This window comes from Ochlerotatus camptorhynchus, unplaced genomic scaffold (genome assembly GCF_037179485.1).
Source record: "Ochlerotatus camptorhynchus isolate MF236.1 unplaced genomic scaffold, CSIRO-AGI_Acam_v1.1 ptg000212l, whole genome shotgun sequence".
NCBI lineage: Eukaryota > Metazoa > Arthropoda > Insecta > Diptera > Culicidae > Ochlerotatus > Ochlerotatus camptorhynchus.
In genome coordinates, this window is record NW_027040702.1 from 1,216,710 (window position 1) to 1,233,811 (window position 17,102).

Genomic DNA, 17,102 nt, shown 5'->3' on the forward strand with positions numbered 1-17,102 from the left:
AAATAATAATCCCGGAAATAAAACGACCGGTACTGGGGTGTTACTATCCGGTTGATTATTATTTTCCTGCGAAAAATTTCTTAAGTTAACATCACGGGGAAATACTACTGTGTTATGTTTTAGCCTCGGTTTTAGGTTATAGTTTTTTATATGTTGACATCATACGCTCAACACTCTACTTACGTTTAGTCCCTCTTTATACTTTCTGTGTGCGTCTATAAGAGCAGTCCTATACTGTCTATAATATGTTCGCTCGTACTATTCAGCCGTACTATAGATTAAGAAGAATTATTAAGTTAACATAGTTTTCACAGCAAAAGCTAGTGAAATTTTACCTGTTTCAGTCAGTAGGCTTAGTTTTAGGTTAAGAATAATCTTGGAAAATCCAATTGCCTAATCACCGTAATCACTAGGTAAATTTAATTCAATTTAGTATAATTCACTTGTATTTAACTTTAGGTGTTACCTGATAAGCTTAATTATATAATTAAAGTCTGTCCAGTGACTAATTAATTGTAGCACGAGCTTCTGATGATGTGTTCTTTCGATAATTTTCTATTTACCTTTTGCCCTGCTATTTGTTTCTCATTACTATTGTTCAAATCTCATATCTAACTCACCACTACTGCAATACAATAACTGTCAAATCTGTGCGCATCAGGTTTGGGATGGTCGAAACCGAGCTGCAGTCGGTGCGTGGTAGTCGACACCGAATTACAGTAGCGGCGCGTTGGCGTGAACTCGTCAACAGCTTGTGTGTAAAAACTTACACGACGCGTCCTTCAGCGCTATATTTGTGTAAAATGAAAATTATCATTTTGCATTTGATCCTCGAAATCATCCCACCAAGATAAAAACGAATATTAATATTGACAACAACGGAGGCGATAATGAACATCCAGCCACGAATGAAGAAAAACAAATGTTGATTACGATACTCAGATTCATGCAAGTAGTTGGTCTATACAGATAGGTTGTCTTCATTTTCAGCTAAGTTGAGTGTAGAATAAATGATTTTTATCAGCATTGATCTTGCATTCCTAAACTACTCAAACCCATAATTAACGACAATGTGTTCTCATCAAATTTAAGTTACTTAAAACTAACGAGCTTCTCTCGTGCTCGCCTAGATTCTAATCACCGAATACAAAAAGAAAAAAAAACCATAATTTTTATATTTTATATCTTTTGCTTTGCCGTCAATTTTACATGATCCAAGTAGATTCTATATGACACCACTTATATATGAGGGGAAATTTCATTCGAAGCCGCTACATTTTTTAATGAAGTTTACGTGATTTTTCAATACACACATTCAATGTGTGTTTCACGTAAACCCTAAGTGATTTTCACGCCTTAAAAAAAAGAATGACCCTCATAGTTGTAAACAATATGGCGCTAGTTCAGTGGGTATATTTTCATACCACACTTATGCGAAATCAAGAATTCATTTTATAATCGTACCAGAATTAACATCATTATGAACCACCATGAGCTGTTCTGAAGGAATCACGTAACTTCTACGTGATAATCCAGTGACGTTGAAGCTCACTCAAATGAGTGCTTCCATATGAGAATCACGTAACGTTTACGTGAAAAGTGCGATGGAAAAAATCTATGTATGTTTTCACGTAGCATTAACGTGAAAATAATTTTGAGTGTACTACACAAAAATAAGATTAAATACAATTAGATTGGTCTCACCCGATATTCTTGAAAAACTTGACGTTTTGAATGAAACATTGCCATTTTCAGACTTCGTGTTGTTAGTTTTCTTTAAGGTCTTGTGCTTAATGATGATTTGTCTTTCGCTTCATGTTTCTAAGAATTGACTCTATAAATAGAAAAAAAAAACAACGCTTCCCGCCCAGAAGCTGTAGACCCAAGGGCGTAGCCAGGTTTCGAGCTAGGGAGGGGCGAAAAAAATTACCATGAAAACTTTGGCCGAATGCCATTTCACAGAACCCCATTTCACTGAAAGCCTTTGTGTTGCTGCGCTGTAGACCGAGTGCAGAATCTTTGTGATGATACTTTCCAAACGTGCATACCCATAGAAATAAATCCAATTAAATAAAGGATTTATTAAAAAAACAGATGATTTCGATGGTGACTAAATGCAGCATTCCTACTAAAACATCAATTGTTGAGCTTAATCATTTATTATTAGTAAAGAGCAAAAAACAATGTCCGGTGATGATTAATCTGTTAATATGCTTTTATAAGCGGCTTCAAATGCACTTTTGGTAAGCATCAACACTAGTGTGCATCTTTCCAATGCGGTAAAGATCCAGATCAGTCCTGGGACCTGGTAGCCTAATTAAACTACCTCAAGGTTTTACCAAAGCCCAGGGAATTTAAACGTTATTATTTATGAGAAAATTGTAGATTGAGTCGGGTAAGAAAACATCAATTCTATCCTACCTTATGGACAGCAGAATGAGTTCATGTTTATTACACGATGAAAATTTCATAATTATTTTAGATCCTGCTCATGTTACCTCTTGCTCCGAGTCATTTCCCGGAAAACGATGAAAACTTATGATTTTTAGTGCGTTTTGTATGTATGTATTTTTATTACGGTTTATGCGGAAACTAATTGAATGAATGAAGCAGTGAAGGGATGGTTGTAAAATGCAATATGAGAAAAACACTCATAATCAACCTATAGGTGAACATTTGTAAATTCACGTACATTGATTGAAAATTAAACTAAAATACAATTTATCTATTTGCATTTTTTTGTTCAATGTTTCTTGATTTCGTTCCAAGTTATTGCATTATGTTGCATCACTTTTTTCCTAGGCAATCGATGATTTTTTTTTGTTTAAAGAGTGGAACGGATAAATATAATTAAGTGCACACTGATTATGTTATTATATAAATGATCAAACTTTTTTTTTTTTTTTTTTGAAGTTCAACGGCTACAAAATATAGGTATATTATTGTATTTGTATCAGCCTTATTTGCTGCTGAACGCCAATTTGCTTTGAACTGTTTCTAATTTTTCTTTAGGTTTCGCTTAACGATTGCCCAATATTTTTCAATTGGGTGCAGCTCCGGCGAGTTTGGATGGTTTTTTGTCCTTGGGTACGACTTGGACGTTGTTGGCGGTATACCATTCCTTAGCCATTTTCCCATAGTGACAGGAAGCGAGGTCTGGTCAAAACAGCACGGAATAACTGTGTTTCTTCAAAAAAGGCAACAGGCGTTTTTGCAAACATTCCTTTACATAAATATCTTGGTTAACAGTGTAAGTTTTCACTTTTCAACCCACGTACATGTGCAAATCGCCTGTAAAGTAAGTATTTTTTCGGTAGCTTTGGCAACTTTTTCTGCTTAAATTTACCTGTCCTTTTCCGGTAGCCGTGTAAAACTCTTGATCTGGGAGCTGCTTGAAATCCGCTTTCACGTATGTTGCATCGTCCATTATGACGTTTGCATGTGTCATCTCGATTGGGTGTCACTGTAACCTTGTATGTTGACAGTCCGGCTCGATTCTTGGCTCTTTGTGCTGTTGTGTGTGCTATTCCCAGCTTTTTTTCCGAGATGTCTGATGGAAAGGATAGGATTACGCTTGAAAACACACGGTTTCCTCCTGATCCTGGTTTCTTAGCAGTCGTCAGACGTTCTCCAAACAATTTAATAACGTTTGTCACAGTCTACTTGGCCACTTTCAGCGATTTTGCCAAGTCTGCGTAGGAAACATTGGGATTTTGCTTAGCACGAGCAAAATTTTGATACGCTGTTCCTCTTGCTTCGACGCCATTTTGACAAACTGAATAGTAAATGGCAATAACAATAGACCTTTTTGACGTTTAATCGTCTTTCTCTATCTAGCACACATGGATGAATGGACGGTTTGTTTTCCCACTAATCTGTTTCCCTCTTGCTCGCACTCGTTCGATTTAAATGGTGCAGTAGTGTGCGCCGATAATACGTCCAAAAGCTCCACAAAAAAAAACACCACATTTCAGTCGACCAATTTTTGACCGTTCCACCCTACAAATGGAAAAACTAACTATTTTCTTTAAAGATAAAGAGGAATTATGTCTTCAGCCAAGTTGTAGAAAATGATAAAACAAGCAACTTTGCTGAAGAAGCCAAAATTCTAAGTCCAGTATTTTCGGAGGTATGGCGCATTTTTTATGGCAACAACTTTAAATTTAGCTTTTCGATCATAACTACTTTATAGGGATGGATTTTTTCAAGACTGTAAGACGCTATTATTATTTCTTGTCGTTTGTTTCGTACATGTCGATATTTCCGTGTCCTTTGTTTTGTACATGTCGTAGTACCTCATTACTATGGAAAAATAATGAGTTCTAATGACGCGCTCTCTAATTAATGAAAATGGGTCTCACAAGAATCCTCATTTAATTGTGATCATTCGAAAAGTTCTTGGACCTCTCCAAAGACGCCGCTTCTCATCAATCAAAAAAGGTGTCCTTTAACGACCGATGATACTGATGATGCATCAGAATCCTGGTCCAAACGTTTTCTTTTTTCCAATCTTAGTTCCTCGGAGACTCTCAAAACCGAGGCTCATTTCGTCAACAAGAAGTGCTTAGGGCCAAAGTTTTATGTGGTAGATCTTACACCAGTAATACTTATCTATCCGTTAACTGGACTATATATTTAATGATATGCTAGGAGATAAAAAACGGACCTGCTGCATTATTTTTTTTCCAAATGATTTTTCCTCGACCAATTTTTGTTGTGTACGTTCTGAAGGGTGAAAGCCTGTTTAATAAATCTTGGGTCATTCGTGACTTGTCCGGGGGTGACATTTGAACTTGTGATGTTGGCGTGAGAGGTATGGATGCTAACGACTACGCCGGAGTCGCCCCTAAAGATAAAGTAACTAACTGAACTTAGTTGAATTTTCATATTTCTTAATTGCACGGCGGCGATTTACGGTACATCAGTGTATAGATCAAAAACAATGTGCATGATTCTGGGTCTACCAAAATTTTGAGATCTCGGACATAGAAGTTTTGTGAAATGTGGGACATCTTTTGTAGATTTATAATTTATATCTAGATATATAAAAATGAATTTCTGTTTGTCTGTCTGTCTGACCCTTATAGACTTGGAAACTACTGAACCAATCGGCGTGAGTTTTTGGGGCAGGGAAAGGTTCTTTTGATGGTTCGAGACCCCTCCCCCGCTCCCATACAAATGAAAAAGAAATTACTGCATAACTCGAGAACTAATCAAGCAAATGGAACCAAATTTGGTATGTGGAGGTCATAGGGGGTAGCCCCTTTGATAAGAGGGGGAGGGGGCAACGTACAATATAGCATGCTTTTTTTCTTATTGGAGCATAAACTCAAGCTTATGTTGAATCCCGAGCAAGGCTGGGCACACTCAGTTAGCAAATATATAAAGGGGAGGTGTACCAGTTACGGCTATACCACAGACAAACAGACATAACACATTGAATATTTCTCACTGTAAAACATCGTCGCTTAAACATTACCGCCATCTGTTGAGTAAACTGTGGTGGGTAGTACGCTGAACAGATGGCGGTAGTGTGTAAACGTCAAACGCAAGGGAATAGACTATGCGCGCCACAGGTGGCGGTACTACCAACTACGATACTTTTAAATTGACCGTTAAATGCTTGTTCGATGAACAACTTTCGAGTGTTATGTCTGTTTGTCTGTGGCTATACGTTCCTATTATGATATGTTCCAAATATGGCCTATGGAATTTCTATAGGCCATAATAGGAACGTATTGCCACTCTGTTTTATGCGATTTTCTGTAAGGGGTCGAGAGATTTTTTTTCCTTTGATTTGTTTTCCTCCGATCTTGTTTTCCGTACTGAGTACCAATACTACCGACGCCAGGAAGGCAGCTCCCACACCTGGACCCAAGGGGTAAGTCACTCAGCACATTGTGCCGAAATTAGATTCGGCACAGCTTGGGCACATCAATCAGCACAATCTCAGTGGCATTGGATTGTTGTAAATAAAATGAGAGCACTGCTGGACAACTGTCATTGAAGTTGTTCACAACAATACGTGCTGTTTGACTGTATTTTCAGGAACATCCTCTAATTGAGTATACCAGATGAACTCAGACCAGCAGTTCACTTATAGTTCTAAATATGAAATGTAGGTTCTAGACTGGGCTCAAGAGAAAGACGCAGTTAGTACCGCATTAGTACCCTTAATTCAAATGATGCTGCTACTCACACAACACAAATTCTATAGTCGGTCTCCAACAATGCTCCCCACCGGTTCCAACTCTTTCCGGCCGCTGATAGGCCGATGCTTTTCACATAACGAAAATCTAGGTTTCTGGTCTACATTTGAAGGCATTATAAAGCACTCAAACACAGGACTTTTATTACCCTATGGAACACAAAACACCAAAATTTCACACACCCGCCACTTCCCGCGTCATCCTCAATCCGATTTTTTTTTTTTGAGTACCCTCCACTCTCCCCCACACCAATAAGCTCCATTTTGAGCCCCCTGGTAGTGGACACTCAAAAACTCAGCCATAGGCAATCCTTGCGATTTCAAACCAAAACATTCAAGGTGTCAGAAATACCGGGTTGCTTGGATGGGTATTTTACAAACAATCGCAGCTTGCTCTATGACCGGCAAAATCGGCACACCTGCAGCACACTGACAAAAAAGATGATCCAAGATTGGTGGTCGGAGTGACCTACCCCTTGCCTGGACCCTACCTATCAACCTATCAACTCATAGACCGGGGACCAACGGCTTTACTTTCTGATCAGAAATGTTATGCCTCAAAAAATCCCGACGACGCCAACTGGGAATGAACCCAGACCTTTCGGGTGAGAGGAAATTACGCTTACCACTACACCACCGGCGCCGAGATGCAATCTTCCATTTTATGCTTACATAGATCTACGATTTTTTTTTCAAATGAATCTGTAAAACTATAAAATGACACATGCATTGGCACTGAGAACAGTGTTTGGTTAAACGCAGGTCTTATAAAGAGAAAATAAATGCCGCAATTGTATTGACCCAAACATACCCTACTGGCAGATCTGGATCTAAAGCTAGACAGAGTAGGTGTACCAGTTATGGCTATACGTTCCTATTATGGTGTGTTCCAATTATGCCCTATGGAATGCCTATAGGATATACTTGGAACACACCATAATAGGAACATATAGCCATAGCTGGTACATTTACCCTACCAGTAGAAGAACTCTTAAAGAACATTGAGAAGGATAATTGGTAAATAAACTTACTTTGAACATGGCACAGTCCGACCGAAAATTGTCCCAGCTCGGGCATCTGTCGCAGGATTTCCTCGGTCACCAGATGGACACCCCGGTGCTGCGGTCGCAGATTGATTTTCCGCTGGAACCAAGCCGAGCCAATCTGTATGCCACGGTGATTGGACGAAGCCATGTTGCGACTCTTCTCATACGAGTCAGGCGGATGTGGATGGTGCTGATGACTGGTGGCCGAACCTCCGCCGCCGCCTCCGCTTTCGCGCTCTCGTTCAATGGCGCCTGCCGTACCTCCCGCTGTGCGACCTCCGACAGACACTGACAGCAGTAGCGAGGAGGAAGAATCGTCAGTGACCGAAGAAGGAGGACTTCTTCGCCGAGCGTGGTAATCCGTTTTGCTGCTTCGCCGGCTAGCACTGGCACTACCACCGCCGCCGCCGCCTCCGCTTCCGCTACTCTTGGTCGGTACCTGACTGCGGGAACGTCGACGTCCTCCTCCTCCTCCTCCCGCTCCTGCCCCTGTCGTTGATGTTGATGGTCCTGCTGCTGATCCTACCCCTCCTGCTGCTGTCAGTGGTGCCTTGCTGCTGCTGTTGGTCGACGTCGTGACGAGCTTTTTCTTCCCAGATTCACTTGAAAGTGCGATTACTTAATCCACTCGCCTTTGACTGTTTATTTATTCTTCTGATAATCACCAGTTCTGCACCTTTTCTTATTTATCTCGTATTATTCGCTAGAGCTTCAAGAAGGCAAATTTACACACTTGATTCAAGTGGCACACTCGATAGGCAAATACCTTTCCCCAACACGAAGGATTCTTCCTCGACTGTTGTTGCAATAGAACACTCAATAAAAAAACTGCACTTCTCTCCTTAGGAATTACTCTAGCAGAAGATTCTAGGAAGCATGGACAATTACATACAATCTCGATTTCGATCCTACGATATATGCTACTTTGCCTTAAACCCTATTGCTTTTTTTTCGTATTATGACAAAATTTTCCTCTGATCCACAGCTTACACAAAAACGAACATAATCCGAATTTTCGAAAGGATGTAGATTTTCTCCCTTTTCCTCTGTACACAGCACCAACCGATAAAAAGAATCAAATACAAGGTTCACACTAGGTATCTTCTTCACTGATTGTATGTGTATGAGCCCTCCGATCAATCGAAGAAAAATCAAATTTTTCCTTTCTTCCCAACTCACTTAGCACTAACTCTTCACCAGGTTTTCCTCTTCCTTGCCGTTATGGTAAGTTTTTTTTAGCCTATCTTGGTTCGAAAAAAATACCCGAAGCGGATTTTACTATCCACTCTGCATGCTTGCCTGCTGTCAGACACCGAAAATTTGAACCGCACACACACACTCTCTCAGCGCTGGTCCCAGTAGTGTGAATCCTTCCGCACCGAGTAGGTAGGAATAACGCAATCTGACGTGACGTGAGGAAAACACCGCACAATCTTCAGCACTCGCTCTCTGTCTAGCAGCTCACTTTGTCAGCTCAGTCTCAGTTCCGTGGAGATTATCTGTGTACCTTACTTCCGATTATTTTACAGATTTACTTTAATCTTCTTAAACTATCTGCTGTTTTTCGCTTCGCTTCTGCGTCAGTGAAAAGTTAGTTGGAAAATTCCTTCACCCTTTTGACACAACTTTCGGAATGTCCTTTCTCACGTTTCACTGGCACACGAGAACTTTATTTCCCCTCTCTCCGTCAACCTGGCCGACAGCCTCGTTATCCTTTTCTTGCTCGCTATTGTCCTTTCGACCACCCAGCACCCAGCAGGTTCGTGTCAATATCGCAGTAGGGTATATGCAATGGAAAAAAAAGTACTGAGGAAAACGATTATGCGACTGTCACTGCATTTGAGCTTCACGCTAGCCAGGATCAGGGAAAGGATTTTTTTTATATGTTGAGAAAATTCCTTCACCTCAGCAGTTTGGCGGTGGTAGGCTGGCGTTTTTTTTCCCTTCTCAACCTTAAAAGCTGCTCCTTTCTAGCACAAGAAACCTCCTATGTTGGCTCTTTCTCTGACCTCGCGCTCCTGTCCTATGATGCCTTTTTCACACAACAGAGATTCAGGTGGAACAACAAGAAGAATAAGCACAAGAGAGCGAAAGGGGCCGCGTTTGAAAATCGGGTATCAGGAGTCCAACATTTTTCCTCTGCTTTTTCTTCTCCTGCTACTAGTACTAGTGGTCCTTGGGCTCACTCCTACTCTTTACCGATCTCGTCCCACCAGCAGACCATCGACGTGTGGGAAAATCTATATTCCTCCTAGCACTGTTCTGGATGTGTTGTCCCCATTCACGGCTGGTTCCCGGAAAAATACGCCTCCTGCTATCGATCGCACACCAAATGTTCTGCGGTTTTCCAGCCCACACGGCACTTTGCTTTTTCCCTCGTTCCAAATTCCAACGCTCTTTTTCACTGCGAGGGCATTACTTTTATCTTCACTTTTCAGAGCTCACTAGCGCAAATATAATGATGGCCACAAAATTCGACCGACGACGACGGCGACAACGACACAAGAGGAGCAGCACAGCTTTGTCGTGTTTTATGTAATTTTTCTCTCACACTCCACAATCTTGATGTGAGCTAAGCACCAACCCAACAATACGGCACCACCCAGTAAGAATTGTCGGTCCGACGCGACACCGATGAGAGACCGACGCGTCGGGCTTATCGGCCTGATGTGAGCCTGATGAAACAGCCCGATTCGACACCTTGTATCGGGCTAATTTGCAACAAAAACGTCGGAATTGTAGACCTCGAGAAAGTGCTCTCGCTCGATGCGTAAGGCCGATGTGAGTCCGATGTGGAGCAAAATTTTGTATGGCGCATCGGGCTCGCATCGGGGTGCCGATTTTCGCTTTTGAGCGGTTTCCTTTCAGAATGACACTCCGACGCGAAGCCGATGCGGAACAAAATAATGTTCGTGGCATCGGGCTCGCGCCGGGGTATCATTCTGAAATGAATCCACTCAAAAGGAATTAGATTACCAATAATAAAATAAGCTTAATAAATATAAGAATATGCATGATTATAATAGGAATCAGAAAAATAATACCGTAATACGAAAACGACTAATCAACATAAAATAACCTCTTTTTACGCGAACAGGAGAATTTTCGATTAATTTTGGAAACATTGGACTTGTGACCAGAAAATGGACCGTGGTGGATACGGGGTGCCCTCCCGGAAGATCCGAAACAACCGTAAAAGTGGCCAATTCATGAAATCGGCTCAAGAGCTCTGCGGTTTTTCCTAAAGATAAAATTTGGACTTATGACCAGATACATGGACCCTGGTGGCCACGGGGTGCCCTTCCGGATGATCCAGAGCAACCGTCAATGCATTGTGCTGAATGTGGTAAATTTAAGAAATTGGTTCTAGTGCTCTGCGGTTTTTCTAAAGCACTTCTACAGGACTCATTAGATAGCATTTGGACTTGTGACAAGAAAATGGACATGGGTGGCCACGGGGTGCCCTTCCGGAAGATCCGGAACAACCACAAATGTGGTAAATTCATGAAATCAGTCCTAGAACTCTGCAGCTTTTTCAAAAACACGTCTACAGGACTCATTATTGCATTTATACAGGACTCAATAGATAGCATTTGGACTTGTGACCAGTAAATGGACTCTGGTGGCGATGAGTTGCTCTTCCGGAAGATCCGGAACAACCGTAAAAGTGGCCAATTCGTTAAATCGGTCCTAGAGCTCTGCGGTTTTTTCTAAAGCACTTTTACAGGACTCATTATTGCATTTATACAGCACTCATTAGATATAATTTGGACTTGTGACCAGAAAATGGACCCTAGCGGCCATTGGGTGTCCATCCAGAAGATCCGGAACAATAGAAAAAGTGGCAAATTCATAAAATTGGTCCTACAGCTCTGCGTTTTTTTCTAACGCACTTCTACAGGACTCATAAGATAGAATTTGGACTTGTTTCCAGAAAATGGACCCTGGTGGCCATCGGGTGCCCTTCCGGAAGATCCGAAACAACCGTAAAAGAAGCCAATTCATGCTATTAGTCCTAGAGCTCATGTGGTTTTTCCTAAACACTTCTTCAGGACTTATTGAATATGGACTTGTGACCAGAAAATGGACCCTGGTGGTCACGGGGTGCGCGTCCGGAAGATCCGGAACAACCGTTAAAATTCGTAAATTGGTAATCGGTCCTAGAGCTCTGTAGTTTTTTTTTAAGCACTTCTACAGGACTTAACAGAAAGAATATGGACTTGGACCAGAAAATGGACCTTGATGGCCATGGGGTGTCCTTCCGGAAGATCTGAAACAAACTTTAATGTGGCCAATTCATGAAATCAGTCCTAGCACTCTGCGGTTTTTTCTTAAACACTTCTACAGGACTCATTAGATAGAATTTGGATTTGTGACCAAAAAATGGACTCTGGTGGCGACGGGGTGCCTTCCGGAAGATCCGAAACAACCGTAAAAGTGGCCAATTCATGAAATCGGTCCTAGAACTCTGTGGTTTTTTTTTAAAGCACTTCTACATGACTCATAAGATAGAATTTGAACTTGTGACCAGAAAATGGACCCTAGCGGCCATCGGTTCTCCTTCCGGAAGATCCGGAAAAACCGTTAGAGAAGCCAAATCATGATATTAGTCCTAGAGCTCATGTAGTTTTTTTTTTTTCTAAACACTTCTTCAGGACTCATTACATAGAATTTGGACTTTTGACCAGAAAATGTACCCTGGTGGCCACGGGGTGCCCTTCCGGAAGATCCGGAACAAACATTCAAATAACCAATTCATGAAATTGGTCCTAGAGCTCTGCAGTTTTGTTCTTAAGCACTTCTACAGGACTCAACAGAAAGAATATGGACTTGGACCAGAAAATGGACCTTGGTGGCCATGGGGTGCCGTTCCGGAAGATCCGAAACAGCCGTTAAAAAGGCCATTCATGAAATCCGCCCTAGAGCACTGTGGTTTTTTCTAAAGCACTCCTTCAGGGCTTATAAGATAAAATTTGGACTTGTGACCAGAAAATGGACCCTGGTGGCCAAAGGGTGTCCTTCCGGAAGATCTGGAACAAACGTAAAAGTGGCCAATTTATGAAATTGGTACTAGAGCTCCACGGTTTTTTTTTTTTTCTAAAGCACTTCCACAGGACTCATTATATAGAATTAAGACTTGTGACCAGAAAATGGACCCTGGTGGCCAAAGGGTGTCCTTCCGGAAGATCTGGAACAAACGTAAAAGTGGCCAATTTATGAAATTGGTACTAGAGCTCCACGGTTTTTTTTTCTAAAGCACTTCCACAGGACTCATTATATAGAATTAAGACTTGTGACCAAAAAATAGATCCTGGTGGCCATCAGCTACCATTCCGAAAGATCCGGAACAATCTTAAAAATGGTCAATTCATGAAATCGGTCCTAGAGCTCTGCGGTTTTTTTTCTAAAGCACTTCTACAGGACTCATCAGATAGAATTTGGACTTGTGACCAGAAAATGGTCCCTTGTGCCCACGGGGTGCACGGGGAAGATCCGGAACAACAGTTGAAGTGGCCAATTCATTAAATCGATCGTATGGCTCTGCGGTTTTTTCTCAAGCACTTCTACAGGACTCATTACATAGAATTTGGACTTGTGACCAGAAAATGAACCCTGGTGGCTATCGGGTGCCCTTCTGGAAGATCCGGAACAACCGTATATGCGGCCAATTCATGACAGCTTTGCGGTTTTTTCTTAAGCACTTCCACAGGCTTCATCAGATAGAATTTGGACTTGTGATCAGAAAATGGTCCATTGTGGCCAAAGAGACCCTTCCGGAAGATACGGAACAACCATGAATGTGGCTAATTCATGAAATCGGTCCTAGAACTCTGCCGTTTTTTTTTTCTAAAGAACTTCTACAGGACTCATTAGATAGGCTTTATACTTGTGGCCAGAAAATGGACCCTGGTGACCATCGGGTGCGCTTCTGGAAGATCCGGAACAACCGTAAAAGTGGCCTATTCATGAAATTGGCCCTAGAGCTTTGCGGTTTTTTATAAAGCACTTCTTCAGGACTTATCAGATAGAATTTGTTCTTGTGCTCAGAAAACTGTTCTTTGTGGCCACGGGGTGCCCTTCCGGAAGATCCGGAACAACTGTTTATGTGGCCAATTCATGAAATCAGTCTTAGAGCTCTACGGTTTTTTTTCTACAACACTTCAATAGGACTAATCAGATAGAATTTCAACTTGTGAAAAGAAAATGGACCCTAGCGGCCATCAGGTAGCCTTCCGGAAGATCTAGAGCAACAGTTAAAGTAGCCTATTCATGAAATCGGTCCTAGAACTCTGCGGTTTTTTCTTTAACACTTCTACAGAACTCATTAGATAGAATTTGGACTTGTGACCAGAAAATGGACCCTGGTGGCCATGGGGTGCCCTTCTGGATGATCTGGAACAACCGTTAAAATGGCCAATTCATGAAATCGGTCCTTAAGCTCTGAGCATTGGGTGCCCTTCTGGAAGATCTGGAGCAACAGTAAAAGTGGTCAATTCATGAAATTGGTCCTAGAACTCTGCGGTTTTTTATAAAACACTTCTACAGGACTTATTAGATAGAATTTGGACTAGTGATCAGAAAATTGACCCTCGTGGACACGGAGTGCCCTTTCGGAGGATCCGGAACAACAGTTGAAGTGGCCAATTAATGAAATCGGTCCTAGAGCTTTGCGTTTTTTTTTTCTAAAACACTTCTGCAGGCTCATTAGCATTGGCGTAGCTAGCACCCCCACTAGGGGGTGCAAAGGCATCCCTAGTTTCAATGTATGCACCCCTAGGACCAATGTAGGCCGCCCAGATTATTTATTACAAGTTCTTATTTTCATTTCACATAGAAATAGTAAAATTGAGATTATGCCGTGAGAGAAAAAGAAATTCGAAAAAATGATAGTTTTCCTTAGTTACGCCAATGCTCATTAGATAGAATTTGAACTTGTGAACAGAAAAAGGACCATAGCGGCCATCGAGTACCCTTTCGGAAGATCTGGATGAACTGTAAAAGTGGCCAATTCATGAAATCGGTCCTAGAACTCTGCGGTTTTTTCGAAAACACTTCTACAGGACTCATTAGATAGAATTTGGACTTGTGACCAGAAATTGGACCCTGGTGGCCACGGGTGCCCTTCCGGAAGATCCGCGATGTCACGCACACCAACGTATCGTCTGGCTCGGAAACCGCGTTTACCCGAAAACGTTTTTTTATTCAGGGTTCAGGTTGGCACTGAACCAGTTTCAAAAATAAATTCGCTATTAGTTCATAAGGAATAAGTCCGCCGAAGACACCCAGACGATACAACGTCAAATCGCACTTTTATAAGCGATTCCGCACTTTTGAGGAGTTCAGTTTCCAATGCAAAATACAATATTTAATGGTTTTTTTTACACGACTGTTTTTACGCGCTGAATTGGATATAAGGTAAGCGAGCCTGTTTTGGCACTACTTAAAATTTGTACCAGTTTTGGCATTAGCCCGTGTAATTTATATGAAGCTGGGCCAAAATAGGAACCATTGCGTATATGGGATTGTGCCAAAACTGGAGCATATGCCAAAACTGGAACACTTACCCTAGCGAGATTTTTAAACGTGATCTACTAGTAAAATAATAAGAAGACTTATAATGAGTTTCCTGTTTTCTGCTGAAGTTCAGGGAAGCACTGTCGACATTCTGGGAAGTATAGTTGAGGTTCATGGAAATCCTGTGGAAGATCAGTGAAGTCCTGTCGCCATTCTGGGAAGAACTGTTGAAGTGCGTTGAAGTACTGCTGAAATTCTGGGAATTCCTGTTCACATTCTGGGAAGAACATTTGGAGCTCAGGGCATTCCTGCTGAAATTCTGGGAATTCCTGTCATCATTCTGGGAAAAACTTTTAAGGTGCAGGGAAGCTCTGCTGAAGTTCTAGGAAGTCCTGTTGACATTCTGGGAAGAAATTTTGAAGTTCAGGGCAGTACTGCTGAAGTTCTGGGAAGTCCTGTCAACATTTTGGAATGTACTGTTGAAGCTCAGGGAAGTCCTGCTGAAGTTCAGGGAAGTTCTGTCGACATTCTGGGAAGAACTTTTGAAGTTCAGGGCAGTCCTTCTGAAGTTCTGGAAAGTACTGTTGAAGTTCTGGGAAGTCCTGTCCATATTCTGGGAAGTGCTGTTCAAGTTCAGGGAAGTCTTGTGAAAGTTCAGGAAAGTCCTGTCGAAATTCTGGGAAGCACTGTAGAAGTTCGTGGAAGTTCTGGGAAGTCCTGTCGACATTCTGGGAAGAACATTTGAAGTTCAGGGCATTCTTGCTGAAGTTCTGGGAATTCCTGTCGACATTCTGGGAAGAACTGTTGAAGTTCTGGGAAGTTCGGTCGGCATTCTGGGAAGCACTGGGTACTGGAAGTTCAGGGTAATCCTGCTAGAGTCGAAGTTCAGGGAAGTTCTTATGAAGTTTAGGGAAGTACTTCTGAAGTTCAAAGAAGTTCAAGGAAAATAAGGGCATTCCTACTGAAGTACTGGGAAGTCCTGTCGACATTCTGAGAAGTATAGTTCAAGTTCAGGGAAGTCCTGCCGACATTCTGTGAGATACTGTTCAAGTTCAGAGAAGTTCTTCTGAAGTTCTGGGAAGAACATTTGAAGCTAAGGGCATTTCTGCTGAAGTTCTGGGAATTCCTGTCCACATTATGGGAAGAACTTTTGAAGTTCAGGGAAGTCCTGCTGAAGTTCAGGGAAGTCCTGTCGACATTCTGGGAAGTACAGCTGAAGTTTAGAGAAGTTCTGTCAACTTTCTGGAAAAAAAACTTTGGAAGTTCAGGGCAGTCCTGCTGAAGTTCAGGGAATCCTGTCGACATTCTGGGAAGTACTGTTGAAGTTCAGGGAAGTCCTGTCGACATTTTGGGAGGAACTGTTGAAGTTCAAGGCAGACCTGCTGAACTTCACGGAAGTCCAGTCGACATTCTGCGAAGTACTTCTGAAGTTCACGGAAGTCTTGTCGACATTCTGGGAAGTACTGTTGAAGTTCAGGGAAGTCCTGCTGAAGAAGTTCAGGGAAGTCCTGCCGACATTCTGGGAAGAACTGTTGAAGTTCAGCGAAGTCCTGCTGCAGTTCTGGGAAGTCCTGTCGACATTCTGCTAAGTACTGTTGAAGTTTAGGGAAGTCCTGCTGAAGTTCAGGGAAAACCTGTCGACATTCTGGAAAGTACTGCCAAAGTTCAGGGAAGTCCTGCTGAAGCTCGGGGAAGTCCTGCTGAAGTTCTGGGAAGTCCTGTCGACATTCTGGAAAGAATTGTTGAAGTTCAAGGCTGACCTACTGAAATTGTGGGAAGTCCAGTCGACATTCTGCGAAGTATTTTTGAAGTTCACGGAAGTCCTGTCGACATACTGGGAATTTCTGTTGAAATTTAGGAAAGTCCTGCTGAAGAAGTCCAGGGAAGTCCTGCCGACATTCTGGGAAGTACTGTTGAAGTTCAGGGAAGTTCTGCTGAAATTCCGGGAAGTTCTGTCGACAATCTGCGAACTACTGTTGAAGTTCAGGGAAGTCCTGTCGAGATTCTGGGAGCTACTGTTCAAGTTTAGGGAAGTCCTGCTGAAGTTCGGGAAAGCCCTGTCGACATTCTGGGAAGTACTGATGAAAATCAGGGAAGTTATGTCGACATTCTGGGAAGTACTGTTGAAATCCAGGGAAGTCCTGCTGAAGTACAGGGAAGCCAAGTCGGCATTCTGCGAAGTACTATTGAAGTTCACGGAAGTCCTGTCGACATTCTGGGAAGTACTGTTGAAGTTCAGGGAAGTCCTGTCGACATTCTGGGAAGTACTGTTGAAGTTCAGGGATGTCCTGTTGAAGTTCTGTCGACATTCTGGGAAGTACTGTTGTGGTTCA

General features: G+C 42.1%; 1 protein-coding gene across 1 annotated transcript in view; it reads right to left on the reverse strand.

Annotated features, from left to right (window-relative positions):
- LOC135703342 (UPF0047 protein YjbQ) overlaps window positions 1–9,850 on the reverse strand; it is a 113,205-nt gene extending 103,355 nt beyond the window's left edge. Inside the window, exon 1 of the mRNA XM_065224537.1 lies at window positions 7,240–9,850. Within this exon, the coding sequence (XP_065080609.1) occupies window positions 7,240–7,402 (163 nt within the window). The 5' untranslated portion in view covers window positions 7,403–9,850. The remainder of the gene's footprint in view (window positions 1–7,239) is intronic.
- Window positions 9,851–17,102: the final 7,252 nt, after the last annotated feature.